The 15621-nt window shown below is 38.6% G+C and overlaps 1 protein-coding gene across 2 annotated transcripts in view; it reads left to right on the top strand.

The window, feature by feature from the left end:
• The window catches only part of LOC143851804 (xanthotoxin 5-hydroxylase CYP82C4-like), a 35569-nt gene extending 30075 nt beyond the window's left edge, over window positions 1-5494 (top strand). Inside the window, exons 3-4 of one of the 2 annotated variants that reach the window (XM_077361287.1) lie at window positions 4988-5130; window positions 5219-5494. In XM_077361287.1, coding sequence (XP_077217402.1) covers window positions 4988-5115 — 128 coding nt within the window. In that variant the 3' untranslated portion in view covers window positions 5116-5130; window positions 5219-5494. Of the gene's footprint in view, window positions 1-4987; window positions 5131-5211 lie in introns of both variants that reach the window. The other variant, XM_077361288.1, reaches the window with a different exon arrangement.
• Window positions 5495-15621: the final 10127 nt, after the last annotated feature.

The following is a 15621-nucleotide window of genomic DNA, read 5'->3' as shown; positions in this document are numbered from 1 at the left end:
ATTTCTTGAATATAACTCGGGGGTCAGACGAGACACATCGGGAATGACCAAAATACCCCTGTAGTGTAAAAATGGGCAAAAATGAGGGAAACCCCGAAAATTCTAAAAATAGCAGGTTTTTTTCACTTTCTTGGAAACTTGAATTTTTATCTTCTAGATACCATTGGAACACCCTAGAAACCTTTAGGATAGCGAACCAACTTCAGAATTTCTTCAACGAGGCGAAATCTACCATAAAATGCACAGATGCCTAATCCTAGGTAGAATACAGACTCGAAACTTGACAAACTACCGAATCTTTTACTTTTTTAAAGTCTAGCAAAATGGGGGTGTTTACAATGCCCTAAGTGGCTCGGTAGAACGTCTATCTACTTAAAAGATGTGACTCATAAATCGATGCCCCAAGAGGCTCGGAAGAGCATCCATCTACTTGAAAGATACGACCAAAAAACCGATCCCTCAAGAGGCTCGGTAGAGCGTCTATCTACTTGAAAGATGTGACCCATAAACCAATGCCCCAAGAGGCTCGGTAGAGTGTCCATCTACTTGAAAGACATGACCCATAAACCGATGCCCCAAGAGGCTCGGTAGAGCATCTATCTACTTGAAAGATATGACCCATAAACCGACGCCCCAAGAGGCTCGGTAGAGCATCCAGCTACTAGAAAGATATGACCCATAAATCGATGCCCCAAGAGGCTCGGTAGAACGTCTATCTACTAGAAAAAGAGGCTCGGTAGAGAGTCTATCTACTTAAAAGATGTGACCCATAAACCGATGCCCCAAGAGGCTACCGAATCTTGACAAACTACCGAATCTTTTGCTTTTTTAAAGTATAGCAAAATGGGGGTGTTTACAATGCCTTAAGTGGCTCGGTAGAATGTCTATCTACTTAAAAGATGCGACTCATAAATCGATGCCCCAAGAGGCTCGGAAGAGCATCCATCTACTTAAAAGATACGACCAAAAAACCAATCCCTCAAGAGGCTCTGTAGAGCGTCTATCTACTTGAAAGATGTGACCCATAAACCAATGCCCCAAGAGGCTCGGTAGAGTGTCCATCTACTTGAAAGACATGACTCATAAACCGATGCCCCAAGAGGCTCGGTAGAGCATCTATCTACTTGAAAGATATGACCCATAAACCGACGCCCCAAGAGGCTCGGTAGAGCATCTAGCTACTAGAAAGATATGACCCATAAATCGATGCCCCAAGAGGCTCGGTAGAACGTCTATCTACTAGAAAAAGAGGCTCGGTAGAGAGTCTATCTACTTAAAAGATGTGACCCATAAACCGATGCCCCAAGAGGCTCGGTAGAGCGTCTATCTGCTTGAAAGGTAGGACAAAAAACCGACACCTCTTGAGGCTTAGTAGAGGGCATACCTTCATCAAATTCTCCGGCAAAAGGTAGGAAAAAAAACCGATGCCCCTTGAGGTTCGGTAGAGGGTCTTACCTTCGCCAAATTCTTCAACACGTGAGACAAAAAACCGACGCCCTTGAGGTTCGGTAAAGGTCTACTTATATCAAATTCTCCGGCAAAAGGTGAGGCAAGAAACCAAAGCAGGTTGAGGCTCGGTAAAGAGCCTACCTTTGACAAATAAAGGGTGGGACCAAGAACTGATGCCCCTCGAGGCTCGGTAGAGAGTCCACCATCGCTTAATTTCTCCAGCGTTAAGGTGGGACCAAAAATCGACGCGCCTCGAGGCTCGGTAGAGGGTCTACCATCGCTGAATTTCTCCAACCGCTAGGTATGCTCGAAAACCGACGCCCCATGAGGCTCGGTAGAGTGTCTATCTTCTCCATCGACGGTTTCTCCAACGTTAGGTACAGTCGAAGACCGACACCCCGCAAGGCTCGGTAGAGTATCTACCTTCTCAGAATTCTCCAACGTTAGGTACACTCTGAAACTGACCCCCTATGAGGCTCGGTCGAGTGTCTACTATCGCCAAATTTCTCCAACGTTGGTACACTCTGAAACCAACCCCCTATGAGGCTTGGTAGAGTCTCTACCATCGCCGAATTTCTCCAACGTTAGGTACACTCGAAAACCGATGTTCTGCGAGGCTCGGTAGAGTATCTACCTTCTCCAAATTCTCCAACAAAAAGGTACACCCAAAAACCATAGCCCTGAGAGGGCTTGGTAGAGCGTCTGCCTTCTCCATCATTGATCGCCCTCCCTCTAGGGCATTCAACCTCCAAAGGTTGAAGGAGACACAACGTGGACTCCAACAAAGGATCTCCACGAAAGTTCGAATGCACCAAGAATAGGCTCCACACTTCCGAACTTCATATTGCCGAACTTCAGTAAGCTCAACTGAGCATCTAAAAGTACCTTATTAAAGGTCAGTACCGGGCTACCTCTCAAAAACTTATTTACTTCCTTGACCCACAAAACGGGACAAGAAAGTAGGGGAGCAGTATGTTGGGGGTAAAATCGGTATGCCATGTACAGACCCTCAGACCAAACTCACATAAAGAACTATCGGCACTGACCCTTAAGAGGAACTAGACACGATCGCAGGAATCCCGCCGTTAAGCTATCAATCCGGGCAACCGTTACACATAAGGTGCTTCATTCAAATTCAAAACATCCCGCCAAGGCCACTTTCCACGATCTCCACCCATAATTCTAGGAAATCATATCTCCACGATCTTATCCTCCACCAATCACGCCCCACGTGGGCTGAATCAAAGGCATGATTGACGAGTGGGCATAATGGGCCTCCCCTCCTATAAAAAGGCACCCCCATGCTCAAAGGGGATCATCTTCCTCTACCCCCAAAACGCTCTCTTACTCTATGGATTGGTATTTTGCTTAGATGTCTGTTGACGCAGATTTCTGACTTAAGCATCGGAGGGTGCCCCCGGAGTCCCCCTTCAGGGGCCCTTCTAACGTTGTTTTATGTGAGCGCAAGCACCCACTGATTGGAGCTCTACCAACCCGAATAGCCGGATCATCTACAACGCTCATCCGATTCTCAGGTACCAATTTTGGTGTCATCAATTATAAATGTGGACATGAGGCCATCTTAATGACCTGTTACTGCCTCCATCTAGCGGCTGTTAGTTATGAGGAAATAGGGATGTATCGGCGGCACCATGATCCGTGACGGAAAGGTGTTTGCAATGCTCCAACGGAGATATATCTTGTGTTAATTTGCATGTCAAATTTTTGGGTCAAAATCGGGCACCAATCACGTATTGACTCCCTTGCAATTGAAGCTCTCAATAACTGATGGTGAGCATGTGTAGGAGCTAATTGAAACGGCTTAAATGAAGTGGTTTGGTCATGATATCTACAGTTCAATCAATATTGGACATATATCTTATGTCAAGTTGCTTTTGGAATTTCTCAACAGGAAAATCAATTTCTAAATGTTTGTTACGTGCCATGAGATGATGAATTGAATAGCAATAGTCGGCGATGCCTATAATAATATCAAGCCCCCAATCTGAGGCATGTGACATGCGCTGCAGAAATCAATAATCTCATACACCAGTAGTAACATGCCTAAATCAATATCAACGACAATACAATAAAAAGGAAAAACACAAAATGAAACGACTAACGGGAAGTAGTGAATATATATATATATATATATATATATATATAGAGAGAGAGAGAGAGAGGTGTTTCTGCGCAGCAGCGTAGAGAGGCTATCTGCGCACTCTTTAAAAGCTCCTTTCAATTGACTCTTATGGTGGCCCCCCATTACGTTTTAAGTTTTCTAGCTTCTTCTAAAATGACCATCTTGCCGCCCTAGATCAAACTAATGTTTTAAAAAAAGACATTCCTATCCTTTAAAAAATAAATATGAGTCTCTCTCTCTCTCTCTCTCTCTCTCACTGCAGTGCAGAAAACCCAAAAAACTAGGGTTTTTTTTTCGGTTTTTGGTGGTTCTCCTCACACCCTCTCTCTGTTCTCTCTCTCTCTCTGTGGAGTGTCTCTCTCTCAGAGAGCTAAAAACCCAAAAAGCTAGGGGTTTTTTTTTCCAATTTTGGTGGATCTCCTCACACCCTCTCTCTGGTTCCTCTCTCTCTCTCTAGTTCGTCTCCTCCACTAGCAAGGCGACAAACCAGGTAAGTTCATATATTTTTTTGTTTCCATTTTTTTCTGTTTGAAGTATATAATTGAGGAAAGGGAGACTAAAAGCTTTTGAAAGGGCGACTAAAAGTTTTTTAAGGGATTTTGGGTACAAACCCAGATTTTATTTAAACCCAGATTTTCCTCTTCTATGACCTTTACTCGGATTTTTTATTTAAACAGATTTCATCATTTCCCCTTTAAAATCTTATTTTTTCACCTTTAAGACCCTTTTCACTCATGCATTATTATGATATAAGATTTGAAATTTTTTCCTTTGTTTGCTTCTTTTATCTTGTTTAAGTCTGATTCTGATTGCTTCTAATAAAACTGGGTTGACTTCTTTGTTATGGATATACTTTTGTTTCTTTTTCACTTTCTGGATTGTGTATTGCTATGGCTGATTTAGATCTTTTGATAGATTTGGATAATTTTTACTTTTTTAGGGTTTGGATTTGGTTCTACCAGTAGGTAAGATTGCATTCGAGGTTCGATTCATTGGAATGAAGAGAAATCAGTGACAGTATTCGATCAATATAATTTGGCTTTTTTTTTGTGGTAGTTTTAGAGATGTTAATTCATTTTTTCAGTTTATTAATTGGATCGGAAATTGCTTGAAGGGATCTGATACTGACATTTGACTTCTCGAAGAATTAGAAACTGAAAAAAATTCATTTGAAGGGATCTGATTCTTGAAGGGATCTGATCCTGACATTTGACTTCTGAAAGAATTAGAAATTGAACAAAAAAAATCATTTGAAGGGATCTGATGCTGACATTTTTTTTTTGTTCTCAAATTAGATCCATTGGATCCAATTGAAATTGTTGAAAATTTATGCTTTGTAGTCTTTAAATTTTCATTTGGCTTTGCTTGCTCATTATTTAATTTTCTTGTTATTAGGAATTTACATGGCTTCTTCTATAAGTAGTACTCATAAGGTACATCGTGCATTCTGTCCTCACGGACACGATCTGATGGATGTGTTCATATCCAAAACGACAAAAAATCCAGGAAGACCATTTTATTAATGCTCAAATTGGCACGTAAGTGGTGTTTTTATATGAGTTGATTTAGTTTATCTTTTATTATGCATATTGTGTTTAACGAGTATGTAAATGGGAAAGGTTACAGGGCAAAGATGGATGCAGATATTTTCGTTGGGTTGACGAGATGACGCCTATGGTAGAGGGACTGAGGACAGAGAAGAGTACAATGTGCCAATAGGAAGGCCAGATGACCAGCATTACATTGTGAAACATCTAATTAGGATTATATATCTAGTCATATTTGTTTTTTTTGTGGTATATGTTATGAACTCTTTCTTGTATCTTGCCACTATTAACTGAGCAGCTATAGATATTTTATTATAAGTTGTGTTGTATCTTGTTGTAGAAGACTTTTGTTGAAGGAGTTGAGAAGACCTTTGTTGCTCTCTTTATGTATATATTTTGCATGTTTGATTTGTCTTTTTTGTTGTGTACTGTCATCTCAAGTTCTGTCTCCTATGTGTTTGATATGCATAGTCAGCAATGCTGTTATACACCTAATGTATGTAATGTGAAGTGGCCTCACAACTTGTAAGCAATTGGATCTGATTTTAAACCCGAAGTTCGATTGATTTTGGTAAAAAACCAAAGAGACAAGGGACATATGATTTAATTGAGGTTGCCAGTATTGGTTGCACTTCGTCCTTTAATGTTCTAATAGGATTATCAATCTAGATCAAAGAGGAAACTAGTTAATTGGAAGCCAAAACACTTTCTGAGAGCACACAGCCGAGCATATAGTGGCCTTTAAGGCTAATGTTTAACTTGTAAAACATTAACAATGGGCATTTTGTATTTGTATATTTTCTCCTTTTTCTTCATTCTATTTCCCCTTGCACTGACCATCTCGGTCATGGAGTATTTCCCCGTCTTTTAATGGTAACTAGCGCCTTGCAGGTGGCGGAGCACCCCTACCAAGAGGGAGTTAAGCTAAATCATTGCATTATCGTCAGTGCACTAAAACATCTTGTGAGCTTGGAAAAACTTCAACTTGTACTCTATTTTAAATGGGTAATTAAACGAACATTAAATTGCTCTGATCAAAATATAAACAGAAGCTACAACAATATTCCCGCTAGCTGAAATAGTTTCCAAGACTGTAAGAGCCTCAGAGAGTAACTCAAGCTGTACACAATATCCTCGACATGAGATATGTGCACCAACTCTAACAGCTTAAGCTTTTCGTGTAATTGGTTGTTCACATGAATTCAGAGCAACATTTCTAGTGTTCATTCGATCATAGAACTTGAACCTGCGCAATCTATGTTCAATACTTCCAGTACATTATAAACCATCTCAAATTACATCCATCTCGTGTTTATGTTTATATTGTGAATTACAATATAAACATAAACACCCAGTACATCCAATACGACCAAGTATTCCCAAACATAATAAAATTAAAAATAGTGGTGTTAGATTAATGTTCCCAAACAAAATTACAAAAATAAAAATAACTAAACTGCCTTTCACCTATTGATAATTACAACATAAGTTCATACCATAAAAACCTGTAATTGAAAACCTGTCATTTATACATTCCATTGCCATAAGATGTAAATGGCCAAGAACAACAATTCATATACCAAAAAACCTGTGTAAGCCCAAGGGATCATCATCTTACCATGTTTTGATGATTAACAAATCCAAATTGATTAGTCTTTATAGACAAATAGTTTGCCTTGAGTGTTTTGCTTTTGACAGGTCCTACACAAGTCAAATCCAGGCCAGCACACACACAAAGAAGGCCTATGCTTGAAGATGAACCAAACACAATGGCAAAGGAGCTAAAGCATACAAATGATCGATTCATGCCTTGGAGGTACCAAGGAGAAGCTCATCATCATCATCTCAAAGCATCAAGTTAGAAAGGAAAAAATCAAGAAAGGCCAAAGCTTAAGGATCAAGAACAAATGCAAAGGACCAAGGAGCTTGTACCACAACTGGAGAAGTCAAAGCAAAGCTCATCCTTGAAGATCTTGAAGCTCAAGAGAAGAGTTCAAGAGAGTGGTAGAAATTGTAGAATGTATTCCTATCTCTCTTGCATTTTCTCTTCTCAAGGCACATTGTTAAATCTCCTAAAACTAGTGGAAAACAATGTTCTCCAAAAAGACTAACACACCCTAATTGGACTTAACTGGACTATGATTGACCCTAGTCGTGTCCACACATTGTTGGACCCATAGGACAATCAATTCAAGTATAGGACCCAAGACCAAGGCCCAAGTCCCTAATTTTTTTAATGTTGAAATGGATTTACAAACAGGGCCGGTTGACCGGGGTTACAGAGTCAACCGCGGTAAGGTGGCTGGAAATCCAGCACCTACCGGAACATAGCGGTCCGGTCAACCAGAACTTCACGGTCGACCGCGTATGTGTTTCTGAAAATCCAGAAACAATCCAGCATGGTCGGACCAGTCGACAGCCGTAGGGTCGGTCGACCTCGGAAAGGAACATGAACGAAAATATTTTTGTCCAAGTTGCTCTCGGAGGTCAACCGCAACACACCCGGTCGACCGCGGCGCTTTTGAAATTCAAAATAAAAAGAAGCGCCCGATGACGGTGGGCAACTGCGACACCCGGGTCGACTGTGGCGGTCTAGAAATAGAGTCGTTGGAGCTCAAACGACTAGTTCTTTTTTAGTCAGTTTTTTACCGTTTTGCCCCCAAAATGGTCATATTAAGTTGGAGGGCTATTTATACCCATCATAGGGGTCTAAAGAATAATGATGAACATATTCCAACTCTAAGAAACCCTTGAAATTCACTTTCAACTATGGGCAAAATCTCTTACCAATCCCTTGTGCCTTGATTTGGAGAAAATCTTTTGAGATTGGTTTAGGCATCACTTGTATTCATATTTAAGAGTATATTAGGAGCTTCATTGTGCATTGTAGCCTACATAGAGGCAAAGCTGTTTTCTTCTTCTTCATGTGTATCGGTGGCGAGGGCATCCGGATTTAATTCCCTCTTGAGTGCGCTTAGTTCTCGGCGGTGTAGGAGAGACGGGTGTAAAGGTGGCAAGGGCATCCTCATTTAACTCCCTTTGGTTGTAAAAGTCTCGGAGCCCGGTGCAGTAGAGGTCTCAATAGTGGAGATCCTCAAGTGCGACCTTGAGAAGAGTGGAGTAAGCCGTTGGCCGAACCACTATAAATCTTTGTGTCACTTGTGATGATATTTCTCTTTATCTTTCACCCTCTCACTCTTTTATTTGTGATTGTATTTTTACATATTTAGAATTGAGTGAGTAGTTAGCATTTTGGTTTTGATTGAATAATTGTACCTTGCTAATTAGGCTATTAATCACTTAATTAAGTTTGCTAATCATCAATGGTTTTGAACTTATATTAATTTGTAATATTATTTTTAAGTTCAAGTATTTCAAACTTAATTGAACAAGGGATAAAACTTGGGTGAAATTGGTAAAAGTTTTTATAAACATCCTATTCACCCCCCCTCTAGGTTGCCAAACCGGGTTACACATCGGATTTCAATTGGTATCAGAGTTAGGGCTCTTGATTAAGACCCTAACCGGTTAAGAGTTAAAAGATCTAATTTTTTGCAACTTTAAAAGATGGGATCTAGACTACCCAGTTTGGATGGATGAGATTATGGATCTTGGTTGATCCATATGAAGTCCTATTTAAAAGTTCCAGATAAAGAAATGGTGAAGATAATAGAAAATGGATTTGTTTTTAATTCAAAATCTAGAAACTTAAAAGAGTATGATAGAAAATTATCTTCATTAAACACTAAAGCCCTTATTGCAATTTGCTGTTCTTTACCTCCTACCATTTATGAAAAAGTGTCATCTTGCCAAAATGCAAAAGATATATTGAACCAAATTGAAAAGTGTTGTCAAGACAAACTCCTATGCTTAACCGCAACACTTAAAACTCCAAATATCAACCGCCAAGTATTAAAGGAATTAAATGATGGGATTACATCAATTGAACAAGAAATTCAAGACTTAAATGAAAACCTTGAAGAGCAACTAGCTAGAAACAAAATCTTAGAAAACTTATTAGTTAGTGTTAAAAGGGATTATGCTTCAAACGAAAAAGAACTTGAATAAGTAGAAAAGGAAAATGATTCATTTGTCCTTGAAATTGAAGAATTAAATAAAAATATTAAAAAACTAAAATAAGAGAACCAATTCCTAAAAGAAGAAGAAAGGATAAAAATGTTCTCATCTCTTGAATCAATTAACTTGAAAACGGAAATAAATGGTTTTAAAATAAAAAATGAGAAACTTGAGCTGGAAAATCAAAGACTGCAAGAACGTACAAAACATGCTTGTCATCATTTTTCATTCTTGTAGATCATATTGTTCATCTAGTCCATCTACTTACTTATCTATGTCTTGTGATTATTGTGGTAGAATTGGACATTACAAGTCTAAATGTAAATTTAGACTTGTAAGAAGTACCAAGTTTGTATGGGTTACAAAAGATTCATACTATAGGACAAACTTGAGTGGAACCAACATGGTTTGGGTTCCAAAACCCCCAACATGATCTACATTGTGTTTATCTTAGACTTAGGGGATATGCTTAAATGAAATATCATTTGAAAATAAATTTGTTGATACAATGTGCTTGTTCTTATTTAATTTCTTTGTATCAATCCATGTTGCGCCTAAAATTGAAAATCATTTCAAAACATGTGTATATAGATACTTAATTACAATATGACTTTGACATGTTATACTTAATTATAATATCTATTGGAAAAGGTTCCCTAGATATTCTATGCTAATATCTAGTTTATGTTGGTGCTAAAATGTTAAATATTATAGACAATTTGTTTCTAGATACAATGTAGTAGACACCCCTATTTTGCTCTGCTTTAATCAATAAAGAAGTTAGTGTTTTCCTATCAGTTTTTCAGTGTTTTTCATTTTCGTGTCCGTCTCTTATGTTTTCTCGATCTTTTCAGTCATTTTTGCCATGTTTTTTTATTTGTCTGTCGGGTGTTGAAAAGGGTTATTCACAAGAATCCAAACATGGGAGAATTTGGACCCATTTGGTGCACCATCATTGAATATTTTGGTTAGATTTGGATCAAGCAAGAGGCCCGCGCATTGTTTTAATGAAAAACAAATTTTGAACCTACTTGGATCCAATACATAAAGATGTCCATCAAGGGAACAGTTAAGATCGTCTTAGGGAGGTCATTTTGCGAAAACAACCAATTTTTGTTGTTGTGACCATCAAGTTGAACAATTTGGATAACCCTTGGAAATGATTTTTGAGGCACAACTTTATAAATTGGATGGTTTGGATTATTCCACGAAAACAATTTAAGGAGCACAACCAATTTATATTGAGGCCCATTAATTGAGTGGCTCGGATCATCCCATGAAAAATGATTTGAGGGCCCAACCCATTTGCATTGCAGCCCACTAATTGGAAGGATTTGATCATCCAATGGCTGATTTGTGGGGTACGACCACCCATGTTGTGACCCATCAATTAGGTAGTTCGGATCATTTTATGGAGATAATTTCGAGGGTGCAACTCATTTACGTTGCGGCCAAATCAAATGGACGGTTTGGATTATCCTATGAAAATGATTAGGTGGGCATGATCATCGGTTGGATGGTCTGAATCATCCCAAAGAGGTGATTTTGGGCGCAACTAACTTATGATATGACCCATCTAAAACCAAGTTGAATTGGTATCTTAAATCTTGATCGTCCATCTACTTTTTGCAATTCTTCTTCATTGTTAGCATCCTTAGCTATTAAAAAGAGTTTCTAATTACGGTGGACATGTGACTATCCTTATTTATGACGTGGAATTCAATGCATGGGAGTTGGGTTAATGCATGGTTAATGAGATGGAAACTTGCCATAATGGGATGGCTGAAATGGAAAGCTAAAATATGACGTTTACAATTACCCATGCAAATAAAAACCTTGTTGATTTTGGAGTCTATTAAATATGGCATTGAGGTATTTTCGTTATTTGAATTCCCTATTTTGATATTTATGCCGTGCTCTAAATTTAAACTTGGCCAATAACCTTAATTGCAAATGTGAAGTTTCTGTTCAAAGAAGCTTTCTATTATAAAGAGTATGACCTTGATATCTAATGGATTAAGAAAACTGGTTGGGAGGAGGACAGTAGTGATGAGCATCTAGAGAGTACTACAAAACAGCACATCTCCACCCTACATGCCGCACATCTACACCTCTGCAAAATAGTGGATGCTCCCTCTCTCTCTCCATCTCATCTCCACTAGCACCCTCCAATATTTTCGTTTCCGTCACCATCTCTACTCCTCCGTTGCCCAGCCGAAACTCAAAAACCCACTCTTTTCCTCCAATTCTCTAAAACAGTAGCCTCTCTTATCACCCTCTTTCACACTCGGACTGCCTGGAATTTCAATTTTGGAGAAAAAAGACTGAACACCTTTAACTCTCTTTCTCTTGGGGATTCAACAACTGTAGCCGGGGTGGCATTTTGATTTTTGTAAGCAATTATTTGCAGGAGTTCTTTCGTGGTCTGCAGATTGATCAAGCTTTTCGACATCAAGTAGGTTCTTTTAATTCTTTAATCATGGTTGTGCACTCCAGTAGAATTATTAGTTGAAATTTATATTCTAATTTTATATATATATATATATATATATATATATATCAGTTTCAACGTATTTTCCCTGAAGTTCTATTAAGAGTAAAAGGAAATTGGTTGGATAGAACTAGAATCTTATTAGGATTGTGAAATTGAAAGGGAATTTCGGATTCACAGGCTAAGAAGGGATTTCGGATTTTCTTCTTGGGCAAAGATTAAAAAAAAAATTAATTAAAACATAAGTGTATGAGAACAAAACAAAAGTAAAAATCAAGACAGATACAGTGAGATCAACCAGTGCAGACCCATCTCAATGTGAATACATCACTGAATAGAATTTACTCGCCCACTTTTGCAGCCCATGGAATCCAATTTTGCAGGCCAAAATCCCAATTTTTCAGACCCACTTTAATTCACAACATATAGCCCAAGCACCCGCTTTCGCACCAGAAGCACCCACTTTTACACACAACACTTCAATTTTGAAGCCCACATGGAATGATAATAACAGCCCTCTTCCATTTGATATCCATGGCCCACCGTTTCAATTGATAACCACATCCCACTTTAAATGATAACCACAGCCCCTTTTCCAATCATTCCCAAACAGCCCCCTAGAATATATTTTCCATTCCCAAACAGGCCTTAGAATATAAAATCCAATTTCAACAATAGCCCATTCGAGCGTCTTTTGATAACAACATCCCTCCCCTTTCCAAATTGATAAACGAAACAACCCTTCTCAACTTGATAGTAACAACCCTTTTCCCAGTTAAAAAAATACACAACCTACCTTCCCAAGTGATAATCACAGCCCATTATTCATTAAAAGACAAGAAATGATGAGACATAACGTGGGGGTGCCAATATCATTCCCGTCACAGTGCAAGCTGCTAGACTTTAAACAGATTTTTCGACCTCTAAACAGTAGAATCGTGGGAAATGGTTAACTACAAAGTCGTAGATATTTTCATGCCGTTTCCAACAAGTATTCGTGCTTGATCAGAGGAGGAGCGGTTAAAACGTTATGGCCAAAATGGTTGCAGCACACCTTTAGGCATTTCCAGTTTAATGTTGTTGTCCTTTTGCTTGCAGCACAATTTCGAACCCCTAACCCACAAATTCATAGAAAATAGTAAACTACAAAGTTGAAGCCCTTTGAAATATCTTTCCAACGCATATTTGTACGTTAAATTTGGCTAAGTGGTTAAAGCGTTATGACAGTTTTAGTGGGCTACATTTGTTAGATCTTTAAATGGTTAAGGTTTTGTCGAATTTGTATAATTGTCAAAAGATGGTTGTGTTAATGTCATTCTCCAAACCAAAATCGAAAGACATTAATCTAAAATACACCCAACCTAAAAGTAACAAATCTAAAATTCACCCATTTAAAATCCACCGCTAAAAATCAGTTAAAAGCCATTAACCAAAAGACCACTAAAAATCACAAGTGAAACTAAAGCTTCCAATTAAACAACTTAAAGGACATTAAACACACCAAAATATCTCCAGATAACTAAAAGCTTCAAGAAAACTCTAAAAGTTTCAACAAATCCAAAAGAATTTGAGATTCGTAAGAGCCGGTGGATTCAAAATTCCTTTAGGAACCTTTACAGCCCCTTTTAGGAACACTTATGTCATGTCGTGTTCTAGGTCTTAGGATGTCCTAGAGTTAGGGTGTCATCACGACCGATTGCTATTATTAGCAAAAGAGTCATAGATCTAGTTACACTAGTTACCATTTTTTTCCTATAGGACAAGCCTAGTTACCTAGGATGTAGGTTCACCAGCATTAGTCTAAGAGATGTCTTGCACTTAGATAAGACCATATAGCATCTTAGATGGAGTCCTACGATAATAAAATCTATTCAACTTTAACTAAATAATCTCTCTTAAACTGTTGAAACAGTCCTCCCAGTCTAGATTGGTGTCCTAGATGTCTTACGCATGTAACTTAGTTTAGGCACCGAACTACGATCGACTCTGATTCCAGTGAGGCTGGGATACGTAGGCAACTTGGATACTTGAGTGGCATACCAAGCCCGAGTCGGCTCCACACATAAGTGGTGGGGTTTTGTATATTAATCATTAAATTAAAAGTAATTAAATCATTTAGAACTTTCCATGAAATTAGAATTTTATGAGAACTTTCACTTAGATTGAATTCAAACAAATTAAGAAAATCAAGATACACACTTAGGAATTACGTTAAAATTAGATTTTAGGATGCAAGTTACGTAGTTCGTACTTCAATAGAGTTAAATGAGCCATTTAAAAGAAATTCAAGAGAGTTAACTTTTGAAATCGAAGACCGGATTATCGGGCGGCGACGGTGCATGTGGTTGTAACTCCCCATACCTTCCATTCTCGTAACCAGGTAACGAGTCTAGATTTCTGGTTATTTATGGGTCCTAGATCTCTCATCTAGGTGGCGACTCTGTCATTCTCCTTTGTGTGAAATTCGGATTCTTTTAATGATCCCAAGTTCACAGAAATGATGAATTAAATCACACCTTGCTAGGTTCGGCGGCTTACCCCTGCCCTTGTGGGTACTAGGTTGCACGTTTGTTTACACCCTATGGCTTGGTTGTTGCCGGCTTGATTGCGTAATCAATAATAATAAAAACAAGGCACACGCCAATCGTGTGGGTACGAGAGACCAAGAGAGAGTATGGCACCTCACGCGCTCGTGACCCTATCGTGCCATCGGGTCCCACAACAAATTGACTTTTTCAACCCTGTAATTTACAGTTTTACCCCCACACGGTCATATTTCCTTGTGGGCTATATATACACTATCAAAACCTTTCTAAACAACCTTTTTTGCAAGATCAAATCCCATCTTCTTGAACCTAAACTTTTATATGAAAGGTTAAACCTCTTTAAACTTGTATTTTTACATTCTATCAAGATGATCTCAATAGACTTTACATTTGTATCTATTCCTTAGAGAGTTTGGGAGCTTTTAAAATTGTAATCAGCCTATCGAGAGGCATTGAGAGTTCTTTCATTTTATTTCTTCATTCTATATTCGAGGGTCTCCAATTTGGCCCGGTAAGAAAGGTAAATCATTTGTAAGACGAAGTTGTCCTCAGAAAGGCTTCGTGCGAAAGGGTGTGATCCCTTTGAAGTTGGAGAAGTTGGTGTACGGCTTTGAGATTTGCCGTAGAAGAATCTTATTGGTTTAGTGGAGATCCCAAGGAGGAAAACTTGGAAGAGTGGAGTAGGTCAAGTTGTGATAGAACCACTATAAAACTTGTGCCTTGTGGATGCTTTCTGTCTTCCTTCTCATTTGCACATTGTGGTGACTGGTAATCTCTAACCTAACTTGTGTCTATGTATTAATTTAACAAGGGTTAGAGTATATAAGCATAACGCAATATCTAATCCCTAGCCTACGTTATATTCATTGATTAATCAAGGGTTAGACTTGTCAAGGCTTAATCGGTAAATTGATTTTAGTAATCCACTTAATTAAGCCCCAAATTTTCAATTAACCAATTCACCCCCCTCTTGGGTTGTCACCTTGTATTTCAGATTGCCTTCTACTGAAACTAGTGTTTGTTATTTTCATGACAGGAGTCTTAGCCACTCACTCGTTGTTGACACTAGAAGAGCCTTTATTTTTTAACTTACCAAATCTCATTAACCTTTGAGACCAAGACACCATTTCTACTTCATTTGTTTCCCCACAACCTATATGGCCGAGCTAACTATGAATAATTAGCTATCCCTGGCTGAAATGTGGGAAATAATATATTCTTGGAGTAAAGAAACAACTCCTATGAAAGATGGAGCTAAGGAGAAACCCATTACTTCCGAGGACTCTGTAGTCCAAAATCGTCCTCCTGTGACCCTTGATCCTATCCCGGCCATGATAGCACATATTGGTGATTCTGAAAAACAACTTA

This window comes from Tasmannia lanceolata, unplaced genomic scaffold, assembly GCF_043159265.1.
Source record: "Tasmannia lanceolata isolate RefF3 unplaced genomic scaffold, GAP_Taslan_0.1 ptg000018l, whole genome shotgun sequence".
NCBI lineage: Eukaryota > Viridiplantae > Streptophyta > Magnoliopsida > Canellales > Winteraceae > Tasmannia > Tasmannia lanceolata.
This window is presented reverse-complemented; position numbering and strand designations above follow the sequence as displayed.